Source organism: Eriocheir sinensis, chromosome 43, assembly GCF_024679095.1.
Source record: "Eriocheir sinensis breed Jianghai 21 chromosome 43, ASM2467909v1, whole genome shotgun sequence".
NCBI classification, from domain to species: Eukaryota; Metazoa; Arthropoda; class Malacostraca; order Decapoda; family Varunidae; genus Eriocheir; species Eriocheir sinensis.
In genome coordinates, this window is record NC_066551.1 from 3515105 (window position 1) to 3529156 (window position 14052).

The 14052-nt window shown below is 41.3% G+C and overlaps 1 protein-coding gene across 4 annotated transcripts in view; it reads right to left on the minus strand.

Moving 5' to 3' along the window:
- Nucleotides 1-7580: 7580 nt before the first annotated feature.
- LOC127010328 (protein ROP-like) overlaps nucleotides 7581-14052 on the minus strand; it is a 44293-nt gene continuing 37821 nt past the window's right edge. For all 4 annotated transcript variants that reach the window (XM_050884213.1, XM_050884210.1, XM_050884211.1 and 1 more), the window contains exons 12-13: nucleotides 13030-13175; nucleotides 7581-12680 (exon numbers count right to left, since the gene is read on the minus strand). In XM_050884213.1, coding sequence (XP_050740170.1) covers nucleotides 12619-12680; nucleotides 13030-13175 — 208 coding nt within the window. In that variant the 3' untranslated portion in view covers nucleotides 7581-12618. The remainder of the gene's footprint in view (nucleotides 12681-13029; nucleotides 13176-14052) is intronic.

A 14052-nucleotide genomic window follows, 5' to 3' on the forward strand; every position in this document is an offset into this window, starting at 1 on the left:
CTAGTCCTGCTGTTCTCGTTATATAGAACCTGATATGTACAAGGAAGTTAAAAATATCACCAACCCAGTCAGTTATTGGGAATTTGGGTTGCTATATTTTCCTAGTCCTGTTGTTCTCGCTATATAGAACCTGATATGTACAAGGAACCAGGAACGATAAAAATATCCCCAAGCCAGTCAGTTATTGGGAATTTGGGTTGCTATATTTTCCTAGTCCTGCTGTTCTACGCATATTACATCCTTATTACGTACAATGAGAGCTTGAGTTTCGATCTCTGTATTAAATTCATTAGGCAAAAGGGATCCAGGAACGTTAAGAATACCATTAAAACAGTAAGTTATCGGGACTTAAGGCTTCTGTATTTTCCTAGTCCTGCTGTTCTGCGTATTACATCCTCATTCCGTATACTGAGAGCCTGAGTTTCGATTTCTATATTAAAATCATTAGGTAAAAGGGAACCAGGAACGTTAAAGAATACCATTAAAACAGTAAGTTATCGGGAATTAAGGCTTCTGTATTTCCTAGTCCTGCTGTTCTACGTATTACATCCTTATTCCGTATACTGAGAGCCTGAGTTTCGATTTCTATATTAAAATCATTAGGTAAAAGGGAACCAGGAACGTTAAAAATACCATTAAAACATTAAGTTATCGGGAATTAAGGCTTCTGTATTTCCTAGTCCTGCTGTTCTACGTATTACATCCTCATTCCGTATACTGAGAGCCTGAGTTTCGATTTCTATATTAAAATCATAAGGCAAAAGGGAACCAGGAACGTTAAGAATACCATTAAAACAGTTAGTTATCGGGAATTAAGGCTTCTGTATTTCCTAGTCTTGCTGTTTTACGTATTACATCCTCATTCCGTATACTGAGAGCCTGAGTTTCGATTTCTATATTAAAATCATTAGGTAAAAGGAACCAGGTAAAACAGTTAGTTAGTTAATTAAAGGCTTCTGTATTTTTCTAGTCCTGCTGTTCTGCGTATTAATACTGAGAGCCTGAGTTTCGATTTCTATATTAAAATCATTAGGTAAAAGGAACCAGGTGCGTTAAACATAAGCTACGATCAAGGTTAGTTATCGGAAATTGAGGCTGTCATATTTTCATGTTCACAAGCTAACTTAATGCCTCGAGTTTATTATATACGTCTCTAATTCCCTTTTAATCAGCTTACTTTATTACCGAGATGCAAATTTAAGCTTTCAATGTAGTTAAAAATAAATAAAGGTTACACAATTTCCTCTTATAACTCCTATCCAGAAATAATAAAAGAAAATCTAAATAATGAAGAATTGATATGAAATGTAGGAGAGCAAACAGACCACAGAAAATAATAAAATACAGCACAATAGTTTCATAATACCTCGTTAGCCACACACACACACACACACACACACACACACATACACACTCTTTGTAGCCCATTACCAGCACCCCCAACACCCTGGTAACACTAAATCACCCTAAAAATGCTTCAGGGAGGAATGTATTACGAATGGGCAGCTTCGGTAGGCCTAGGGAGCGGGCAGGAAACGTCGAGGCTGTAACATAGGATCATCACATTCAGGCGCCCGAGTTCACACATTTGACAAGACTTTCAGAGAGGTTTAGGGCATTCCAGGGGTAGTTTGGGCATTCATCTGTACCATGAACCTAAGACACCACTCATTAGAACCCGACTGATCTCCTTTTGGGTCTCTGGAAATATAATTAATGTGAGGGGCGGAGTTTGACAATACCTACATATTATACTGCTCCATCGTTAACACACACACACACACACACACACACGAAGATAGGTATAGAGAGAGCGAACTTCTTTTACAGCCAGCACAGTAAGACTAGGATGAAGATAACCACAGTATGAGTTTTGGGAAAGAGTTAACGAGTGGAGAAATTCATAACAGCATCCACACACAATAGCTAGTCATCGAACCACCATTACGAAGGAAGGTTGTTGCATATTTCATCTCCCCAACCTCGACAGCGAACACTAGACATAACAACACTAGACAGTAAAGACCAAAGTGTTATGAAATTGTTAAAAGTAGGCTATATATTCTTCGACTGACCTCCGACACGCACACAACAGCTAGTCAGATTTAGAGAGAAGAGAGAAAGGTCGGATAACTACGTAACTATACAAGAGAATTATAACCAAAACGAGGAGATTATTGCAAAGTTCATCTCCTTGATCTGACCTTCGAGTGAGCTGAACACACACAAACACACACACGGGTAGTCAGATCAGAGAAAAGAGAAACAGAATACTTAGTAAACGAGAAGAACACGAAAATATAACACGAGAAATCAACGTCGAACAATAATTACACCAGAGAAGATATTAACCATTAAGGAAAACTATTAAAAATCCTGCCTCCCGAACCCTCACACACACACACACACACACACACACACACACACAGTCAGTCATGAGAAATAAAATAGAGGAAGGGAAGTGAGGGAAAGGAAGGAGGGGAAAGGAAGGGGAAGGGAGGGAAGGAGAAGGAAGAAGGAAAGGATGCTGGAAGTGTCTTACCGTTGACAGGAAGGAGGAAAGGGAGTGAAGGGAAAGGAAGGGAAGGAGAAGGAAGAAGGAAAGGATGCTGGAAGTGTCTTACCGTTGACAGGAAGGAGGAAAGGGAGTGAAGGGAAAGGAAGGGAAGGAGAAGGAGGAAGGAAAGGATGCTGGAAGTGTTTTACCGTTGACAGGAAGGAGGAAAGGGAGTGAAGGGAAAGGAAGGGAAGGAGAAGGAGGAAGGAAAGGATGCTGGCAGTGTCTTACCGTTGACAGGAAGGAAGGGTTGCCCAGGAGTGAGGAAGGTGCCCGTCTTATCCCGACCGCCACGCAACTCCGAGTGACAACCAGTTAACATGTGCGGTCAGCCCCGTGCCCCGCCCCGCCCCCGCGCCCGCCCCTCGACCGCACGGCGTGGCTGCAGCACCTCGGGCACACACACACACACACACACACACACGCGCACACACACTGCCCTCTAACCCCCTGCAGCCCTGTCGTCACTATCTGGTGTGAACTATGCACCCGCCGCTGTCACCTCCATAAACAGCCACTTTGGATAATGAGATGCATCGCCTACTTGGGTTCATCAGAGCAAACACGCATTTATAAGTTACTGTGGCCTTTAATATTACTCCTTCAGGTGTATTTAAGAGCGCATTGATATATACTACATAGTTTTTGCCGGTATTATGGTATGAATATCGCTGTAAGGCCTCAGTAATATTAATTTGTGAATGGAATGAAGGCGCTGGTCCACCATATGGGTAACTCGCGCCGCCCCGCCCTCGCCGCCGCGCCGCCAACCACCGCCGAGTGTCGCCTTACAGCCCGCGGGAGGCTCTCACAGGCCACGCCCACCACGCTCGGGGGGTTAAACCTCAACAATAAACCATTTCATTGCGTTTTTACAGGCGAAGCGTTTCATTTAAGGCCGAGAAACATTGTAGGCGATCATTTCCGCGCCTATAAATCGCCGCCCTGATGCACTGAACCTCCCCGTCCCTCGCAAGTCCTGAGGAACCCCCGAGGCTGTTGACTTGGGGGCGTCACATGATAGATGCACCATTTCATCGCGTTTTAACAGGCGAAGCGATTCATTTAATGCCAAGAAACTCTATCGGCAATCATTCCCGCCTCCATAAATCGTCGCTCTAATGCACTAAGCCTTCCAGTCTCTCGCATGTCTTGAGGAACCCCCGAGGAGGCTGGTTTGGGGGCTTCACATGATGGAAGGGATGCACAAGATGTCGAACAAGCGGGGAAGTTGTCGAACACTCATCCGTCTTAAGTTACAGCCGTCCACGAAGCCCTGATCGATCCCCCGCCCCGCGCTCATTACGGCACGTCGGATTAGAGGCACAGGGAGCTCCGCGGCGCGATGAAAAGCTCCTTATTACGCATTACGTTATACCTGTTTGCCTGTCACTTCGAATATTGCGCGCTTACCACTTGGAGCACTGCTTGAAACTTATGATGCTGCTTACTACCACTTATAATACTGTTTCCTACTTGTTGCACTGAAAGATAATCAAATATGAGTAATACTAAATAGCAAAGACTATGTAGTGTTTATATATTGATGAATCGTGTATTCTCTGAGACGGCAAAGTTGTAAAATGAAGGAAGGAATGATGTGATAGTTTCCAGAATACTGACTACCACTTATAATAGTTTCCTACTTGTTGTACTGAAAGATAATCGAATATGAGTAATACTAGATAGCAAAGACCATGTAGTGTTATATATTGATGAAGCGTGTATTCTCTGAGACGGCAAAGTTGTAAAATGAAGGGAAGGAATGTTGAGTTTCCAAAATACTGATTACCACTTTTAATATTGCTTACCACACGTTGTAATGAAATAATGATAAGCGAACATGTGTATTATAGATAGGAAAGGCCCAATAGTGTTATAAATTGATAAATCGTATACGTTTTGAGACGGCAAAGGTATGAATTGAAAGGAAGGAAGTAGGGATTGACAAGGGAGTGAACGCATAGAAATTATATGCAAGCCCTGGACATTAAAGTCAGCATAGTGTTATATTATATGTCTGAAGCGATATGTTTTGAAATAAGTAAGATTTTGTTAGTATTCTGAAAGTATTAGGGAGAGAGTAGAAATTAAGTAAATGGAATAGTGGAGCGATAACGTATTAAAGCTTTACAAGGCGTTACTACTACTATTACTACTGCTGCTGCTATTACTACTACTACTACTACTACTAATAATAATAATAATAATAATAATAATAAAAATAATAATAATAATAATAGTAATAATAATAATGAAAATAATAAAAACAATCTCTCTCTCTCTCTCTCTCTCTCTCTCTCTCTCTAAGGCCGCGGCCACACAGGGAGCGAGAAAGCGAGCGAGCGAGAGCGAGAAATTTAATACATAATAAGCAATGGAGGTGGCCACACTGGCAGCGAGCAGGCAATGGCGAGAAAGAGAGCTGGTAGGCGAGAAAGAGAGGAGAGTTGACTATTAACTTTTCTCGCGCGAGATCGCTGGGTCAGAAGGTGTGACATCAGACATGCTTCCATACCTGCCCGCTGCCATGGGGGTGGAAAGGTGGGCTCTTTCCGACACCCTCAGCCCCGTTGTTGGGTCTCCTCCTTGAAAGAATTGGGCATCTCTCTACCAGCCGTCTGGGAGGTTGTGCGGCATGCCCACCTTCCTCCCCTGGGTATATCCCCAACGAATTTTTTTTTTTTTTTTTACAACAAAGGAGGCAGCTCAAGGGCACACAAAAAAAGGAAACAATAATAAATAAAAAAAGCCCGCTACTCGCTGCTCCTAAAAAAAACAAAAGAAATACCAAGAAAATGAATAAATAAATAAATAAATAAATCAAATAAAGTTTTCTAGGTTCACCATAACAGAAATGAGTTATCTGCGGACCATTCAGGCTTATTATACGTATTTCCCAAGCTACATCACACTGTCTTCCTTTCTTTTTCCTATGGGCTCACCTGTTCACAAGAGAGGGTCAGTCTTCTAGGTCCTCCAAAGCACCATTGAGTTAGCCTATTTATCTGTGGAAGGCGTGTCAAGCCCATACAGGATTATTCTATTCGACAAACTACACTGGTTTATATTTCCTTTCCCTCAGAATTTCATATGGGGCTCACGTTTCCACTAGAGAAGGTCAAAGTCTTTCAGGTCCACCATATCACCAATGAGTAAGGTATCTGTGGAGAGACACAAGACCAGGAAGAATTATTATATTTCCAAAACTACATTGCGCTTTCTTTCATTCCCTCAGCTTCATAAGGGGTCACCTTGGTTTGTATGGAGAGAGACACAAGACCAGGAAGAATTATTATATTTCCAAAACTACATTGCGCTTTCTTTCATTCCCTCAGCTTCATCTAGAGGGGGTCAAACTCTTCCAAGTCCACCATATCACCAATGAGTTAGGTATCTGTGGAGAGACACAAGACCAGGAAGAATTATTATATTTGCCAAACATTGCACTTTCTTTCATTCCCTCAGTTTCATAAGGGGCTCACCTTTTCACTAGAGGGGGTCACAGTCTTCCAGGTCCCAAGTATCAGCAATGAGTTGGTTATGTTCATACAGGATTATTCTATTCACCAAACTACAGCGCACTTTCTTCCTTTCCCTCAGAGTTTCAAATGGGGCTCAATTTTTCGCTAAGGTCTCAAGGTCTCCCAGGTACCCATAGCTATACCAATGATTGAAGAGGTTTATATCGTACTGAGTTTGATAATTCTTCTGTGAGTGACCCATATTCACATTCTTTAGGCTCTCACAGCAAATATTTTCAAGTTGGGTCCACATGAGTGTTTATTTTACATCCATGGGGCAGAAGCCTTATCAAACTATGCCTATGCTCATAAAACTACCCATGGAAATAGTATCCACAGCCTCTGCAAAAGTCGTATTGGATGTGGGTGTGTCAGCCCCTACTAGTGATGACTGTCCGAATATTGTCTCTGGATATCGGGAATTTCTTTCAACTGTCAAGAGTATGTAGCTTACTCATACACTTCTGGTAACGCACTATGCAGTCAGAAATTAGCGCAAAGTGTGAAATAAACTGTGGCAAAGTTTAATAGTGATCCAACACTTCGTTACCGAGAAAATCCAAAAAATCAAGGTAACACAGCCGCTGAAATGCATAGTAAATGTATGAGAATATGGCCATGATTAGTCAGTGCAGAAAGCCTCTAATGATCAGATTATGGTGAGTTCAACCTCAGATGAGTATTGTTTTTATTTCAGGACTTTTAGTTAGGTATCATGAGGGAATATCTTAGTTGAGGGAATAGCCTGCTGATGGATGGCATACATATTTAGTTCAAGCAACTCACGGTGATCAGGTTATGGGAATCTTAACATAACGTGAATTTTTTTCTATTTTGGGAGAGGTGTGTACATAAGGGGCAGGTGGGGCTTGTAGTCATGGTATGCAATCCACCTTAAAGAGGGACAACCCAGACTACAAACCAGGGCAGATGGGGCACTCATTCATGGTAGACAATCCACCTGGGCACTCAGCCAAAAACTGGGGCTGCCTGCATGAAGGGTATCTGAGGCAGAGAAAGCCCTTCTCCAAAGCAAGATGGCAATGTCTCTCTTTAGCTGTCTCACCCCATGATGGGAAAATAAGGATGTTAAATGAAGAAGTGTATGCATTAAAAGGATAGATTCTGGTTAATTAAGAAAAAGCCAATGTGGACCAATGACATTTGTTTACCATTAAGTTTATTCAACAAACAAGGATCAAGTTATGGCATTCTCAACACCAGAAAGGTTTTTTTTTCTACAAGTGTCAGTATTGTAAGGAAAGATTCTGGATAAAGGAGCTGTTAACATTTATATACCATCAAATAAGTTTATGCAATTCACAATGCTCAGGCTATGACAATCTCTACATAAGGAAGGTGATTTTTTTCTGCTTGGAAGAGGTGTAGGCATGATGAGGAAAGATTCTTGCTAAAGGAACTAATAACACTTATATATATTCTCTTAAATAAGTTTCAGGAACCCACACTCATGAGGTTATGGTCATCTCAACAGCCGATGGAGGTGAGTACTCTTTATTTGGAACAGGTTGGCATCATGATGGACAAGACTCTGGTTAAGGGAAAGGCCAGTGTTGACTAATGACATATATATTAAGTTTAGGCCTGATAGCCAACAGGACAAGACAACACAGAATACAGAGCTGGAGAGCTGTGGGAATGTCTAGGATGCACCAGCCATATGCCTGCTCAAAATACTGCTGCCTTTAGTCCTGCGAGATGGCCTCTGGAGGAAAACAAAGGCATTCCAATAGGTGTATCATGTATATTTTTTTCCTGAATAGTTACGACTTCAGTGTCTCTCAATCAGTTACTTTGCTTACGTTTATATATTATGACTTCCACCCCCAGGTTCTTGGTCACCCTTCTTGGTCACAGTTGCCAGGCATATAGCTCAGTCAAATAAACTCATGGTCAATCACCCAAGAAATGCAGGAAATAAGAATTTGGTAAACCTACTAAATTATAACTTTTTCTCTCTTTTAGTCTAAATCATCCTTAGCTTAGGTATGTACAACCAATCATCTCAACCAACATAAAAATAAACAACCCTATAAACAAGTATATACAGCTAAAAATCAAACAAGACGGTGTCCTTCTTATGCAAAATTCTACCTTCAAGGGTCAATTCGTTGAACAAGATAGGTATTATGCCCTTGTCGAAGCCACGTCCCCTTAGTCTGGCGGCAAGGATCCACAGTTCAGTTAGTACAAAGACTCGGTTTCCAGTTCCTTTGATAGCTATTATAACAATCCCAAGTGCAATTTGTAACATAATGGGGAAATGAAATCTGGATAAATATACAAAGAGGTGCTTGCCAAGACATCCACACCCTTCCACTCAACATTCACATCTCGGGAAAACTATTCTGGAAAATTTAGCCGAGGTTTAAAAATGAATGACTGTCAAAATAAAAACCAATGATCATTAATTTGACATCTGATTTTTACACTTCAGCTCAATTTTCAGAATAGCTTTGTCTTTCATACGAGCACTAAGTGGAGGGGCGAGCACAGGCTGGCAAACACCCCCTGCATGAAATGTGACATAATAAAGCAGCTCCTCCATGCTGGCTGGGCCGTGACGGGCCAGGAGGCCGACACGACGGGCCGCGAGTGGATGTGAAGAGACCCAGGACTGAGGTGAACATCAAACTTTTATTACATCACATTATATGTATTAAGTACATTGAATGGTAACTTTAAAAGACAAATATATCAGTCTCAGAATTAAATCTTGATATTGAATGTCAACCAATCAAGGAATGTCAAATGTTAACTTGTGCTCCTGGCGTAACACCAGTTCAACAATAAGGCAGAGGCTACGTAAAGCCACAATGTTAGTATTACAGCCCAAGTTTGTATTCAGCCATTAAAAAAAGGCAGCAGTAAACTGTACTGCTCATTACTCAGAGTTGCCTTAGGCCAGCAAGTCTTGTTAAGATTCATTGAAATTTTCACTGGATGATGATGGTGTCCACAAGGGTGGTCAGGGTTGGGCTAATCCAGGTCCACGTGGATCACTTCCCACTATAAATGTGAAGCCTCTACAGACTGAATATGACTAGAAAAAACATGGACACAACCATACTTGTCAACAATGATAGGCCTGACTTGGTTTGAGATCATGAATCAAGTCCAGTAAAACAAGTGAATGTGTCTCTCAAACACAGCCCTAAAGAACTACCAACAAGGCAAGAAATGCAAGCATTTCTTATGCTCTGCTCTTCTGCTTTAATTTCAAGGCCATTTCAAACAGCAGAAATTTCTGCTTGCGATTACTGAAATCAAATCCAAACTTCAATTTTGAGCAGCACATTTTTATAATAAATAACAGTCTTTTAAACCCCCTATTTTCCTTTAGTAAAGCTAATTTCTTACACAGTCTGACAGCCCATGGTTCAGAGGGACATAACAGACTACATATGCAGACCCAAACACCATGGATTGGTGCTCTGCCAAAAACACACACACATGCACACTGTTGTTTCCTTGCTCAGTAGTCAATTGAGCACGAGAACACCACCTCTTAATCTTACTGTAGTGTCAGTCACATTTGATATTCATTCTCCCTACCCAGGTTTTATAGTTATACTGACAAACAGCAATATAGTTGTGTTTTCTAAACTTGTGTCACTTCCAGAGCTCAGAACTGCTACTTGCCATAAAAGCAGCAAAACTACAGAGGTTATTGCTTCTAGCATTAACACTACATAACTCATAAATAATATTTGAAATCATGTTAAATATTCATTGCATAATATGAGTGTTACGCCAGCAAGGTGCCACTATTGCCAAACCTAACCTAGGCCTTACTTCACCAACCTACCGTGTAATTAAGTACAATATAGTAACTCAAGAAGAAACAATAGATTGACACTGCTGGCTGCCACTCTTGCTTGGGTGCATCATCTTAAAACTACATTAATCAATGATACACTTCAATATACATAAACTAGTTCAATGAAATACGTTTTCCTACTCATCAGACTCGCCTGATATGCCTGGACATGATCAGGCGAGTCTTGTAACAACTGGAATGTCATGATATATGTCTTTAATACCAAGGACCACAATTTCTTCATAATAAAGAGTTTAAAATTCTCCTGAACTGATGGCGTACGGATACTATACTGACAGGGATCATAAATGTCACAATCACCACACACTTGTCTGCTAACATGAGAAACTCCAATGCTTATGTAGTAGTCTGCTTTCTCATCTGAGGAAAGAGTGATGTCTCCTGTAACAATAACTTGCTGAAAAGTGAAGAAAATGCACACAATACTTGAGTAGTTACTATGGTATACCTAATGTACTCCTCCATTACTTCTAGTTTTATAAGTCTTAATTTGACATGCAGAAACAATGGATGTTCAATTTAACAAATGCTTCCTGCAAAAACCCTCATATAAAATTAAAATTAATCAGCATATACTATATAATAGCTGATTAACCCACTTCTGCCTAAAAAATACTTATCATAATCCCTATCTACAGTATAAGTAATGCTGCTAATATAATCGTAAGCTTGGTCTTCAAAGTCAACAAACTACCCTACTTGACTACACCAACGATATGAAGATCAACGACTAAAAATATACCAACCGCCACGGGCACATAATGGAATCAATGAAGACAAAGTGCAGAGACTAGAAGGTCAGTTGAAAGAGATATGTTGCTAAGGTGATGATGCTGCTGGTACGACACAGACAGTCAGCCAAGTTTGTTCGGTCACTTCAATGCAAAACATGATTTGGCTTCAGCATTGTCTACTGAAATTTGCATATCCTGCTTACTAATCAAATATGTGTATGCAAAGGTATGCATAACTGTAGGTGCATACTATATGCATAAACATTACAAAAACGCAATGCTTTGGTATTCATTACATTATGTATGACTACAATTCACTTTGCTGATTATATACCGGTTTTCTTGCCCGTTTCCCAAAGAGCAGGCAAAGTTGCACGTTCCAATGCACACGTCTGAACTACAACAAATCTTTTCGCAAGGGCCGGGCGTGTGAAGCCGGCGCCTCGGGTTTGGATTGGCGAGAGAGCAGTGTGAAGACATTTGATGGAAAAATTACACTCCTTCACGACTATTTGGGAGCATGCATGACCTTTATGACAGAGAGGGAATAAAGCCCAGGCAAATACGGTTGGCTAGAAAGTTTTAAAGATTGCATATGGAGAGCCCAACTGTGGAGTTAGGCATTTAACCATGACCCAGCACACACCGAGATAAACCAGGTCACAGACAATATTCTGTGATGCAATGAGCAATTTTGAGTTATGTCTACTTCTGATTTGCTTCAGGCATTGGGTTAGCTCATGGAACCCTTTATAAATCACAAGGTGTCAAAATGGCTCTCCGCACCACAATTGTTTTCGCAGCTCCAACCTGCCACCACACAATGGATGATGCATACTGTTGGTGCATCACTAAAAAGGCTACTCAATTTTGGACGACATCAATTTTTCTCCTGCTGAATTTTACTTGTCAATTTAGAGACGGATGAGAAGTTTCACATTGCTTTAGACAATACAGAATTTCTCACTGTTTCGCATGAAAACATGAAGATTTATGCAATTTTGGAATCTACTGACTGGCCTCATAGGATGTCCACTTAGCGATACGCCACAGCCTGGGTGTGTTTCAGAGGCAGATCAACTTCTGAACACCACGATGGCACAACTCTGGCGGGGCTGAGAGGTGCTGCCCTGAAGTCAATGCTGCAGTCTGTGACACACATGATGGTTGCATGGAAAAGAGGGATGCAACTAGCACTATACTGTAGCATATGAAATATCTAAATGTTTAAAATACAGAAAATTGAATATTAATGTGCAAAGAATCTGGAGCACGATATTTTGTTATTAATCTGATATATGGTGTTGCAAAGAACAACACAATTATGCTATGCAAGACAATAAAACTATGACCTATAGCTTGCTGAAACACATCTATAAAGTTGGAAATCACAACTAAGCATTTTGCAAACTTATCAGTAATTAAACTATCAGGTAAACAATGCTAAAACCTTAGGCTCTGAGAACAAAGAACCTGAATCAACACATCGGACGAGAAACGAGGCAAAGGTTTCTGAGGTGCACGCAGCCTAGCATTGGTGTCTGCCATAGAAAACCTTAAGGAAACCCAAGTCCTCAGGCAACTACCTGCAACAAGGAAGATACTCAAGCTGGGGATGTAGAAACCAAAGAAAGTCTGGCAACGTAAATATTTTGCTACGCAATATATCATGTATATTTTTTTTCGTGCCACACAAGCTTTGCGTTAGACAGGAAGGAGAGCAAGCATCAGGTCAATGATGGGGATGGATGGAGAGAGAGGAGAAGGGTCGGGGGTGGGGGTGGCGGTGGAGGAAGAGGAGCGAAGGGAACAAGGGGAAGGAGGAGGAGGTGGAGGAGGAGAGTACCTGGAGGAAATGGAGGAGGATGGGGAGGAGGAGGTCTTTGAGGAGGATTTTGAGGATGAGGAAGGAGAGGCCGGGTCATGGGGGGGTCACTTGCTTCAGCTGCTGAGATCACGAAGGTCACTTAAGAAGTCCTTTGGTGTCAAGATGTGAGTTGACCCTGAAACAAAGGGCAAGATTAGTTGATTAGCCATTACTAAAGCTGTATACAGGGATACAAAAGGGTGCAAGGAGACTGAGAGGCTGGTCAGCTTAAGACACGGCAAATCTTGAAAACTAGACATACAAATCCGCACTCTTCAGTCATAAACTATTTAATCTCCATCTGAAACTTTCAATCATATTTGCATAACTACACCTCTACTTAATTTGTTCCATTCATCCACTACTCTTTTGGTAAACCAGTTCCTGTCTAGCTCCTTGACTAATACTTAGGAGCTTTGCTAAAAATACATTAGGCACATCAAAGCAAACCATGTACCCCAAGTGACCCTGACAAGATATCTTACCAATGATGACCTCCCAGTTCTTGACAGCCTTGGTGACCTCGTAGGCGGCGCGCATTTCAGAGTAGGTGATGCCGCCCACCACGAAGACGATCAGCCGCGGCATATTCTTCACCTTGTCCTTATGCCAGTTACCAGCGTACCGCACACTGAAAATCCAACACGTGTGAGGTTAATCCCAAGACTGCGGATTTCCTACAAGAAGACGTCACCAAGCTACAGGAATGGAACAAAAAGTGGCTGCTACAACTCGATGAAGAAAAATGTAGTCCTGCACCTTGGGAGGGGATATCCAGTATACCAGTACCACGTGGGAAACACTCCACTATCCACCACAGAGAAAGACCTGGGAGTATGTGCGACCAGGCTACTAGTGAAAGCCAAATCCATGTCAATCGCAGCGGACGGGTTAAAGGACTTTCAGCTCTCATCTGTTCACTTGTCCTTCCTATCTCTTCATCTTATGCCCAACATTTGTGTGTAAGATTGTAAGAACTTTAAATTTTGTCTGTTCACTTGTTCTTCCTATCTCTTCATCTTATACCCAACATTTGTGTGTAAGATTGTAAGAACTTTAAATTTTGTCTGTTCACTTGTTCTTCCTATCTCTTCATCTTATGCCCAACATTTGTGTGTAAGATTATAAGAACTTCAACTTTTGTCTGACCCCTTGACCTGGTGGTACAGACACTTTTGATTTATGACAATTCTTTCAGCATCTGTGTGTGAGATTATACGATCAAGTTTTGTCTGTTCCCTTGTCGTGGTACTCACTTCCTGTCTCTCTATGTTATACCCAAAACTTGTGTGTCGGATTATAGGATCTCCAATGTTTATCTGTTATATTGTTTTGATCTCACTTCCTGTCTCTCTATGTTATACTCAAAACTTGTGTGCGAGATCATGAAACCTTCAATTTTTGTCTGTTCCCTTATCTTAATGCTTACTTCCTATCTCTCCATGTTACATCCAATACTTTTTTCTCTAAATAAATGACAAAAACATCCAACAAATGACAGTCTTGAT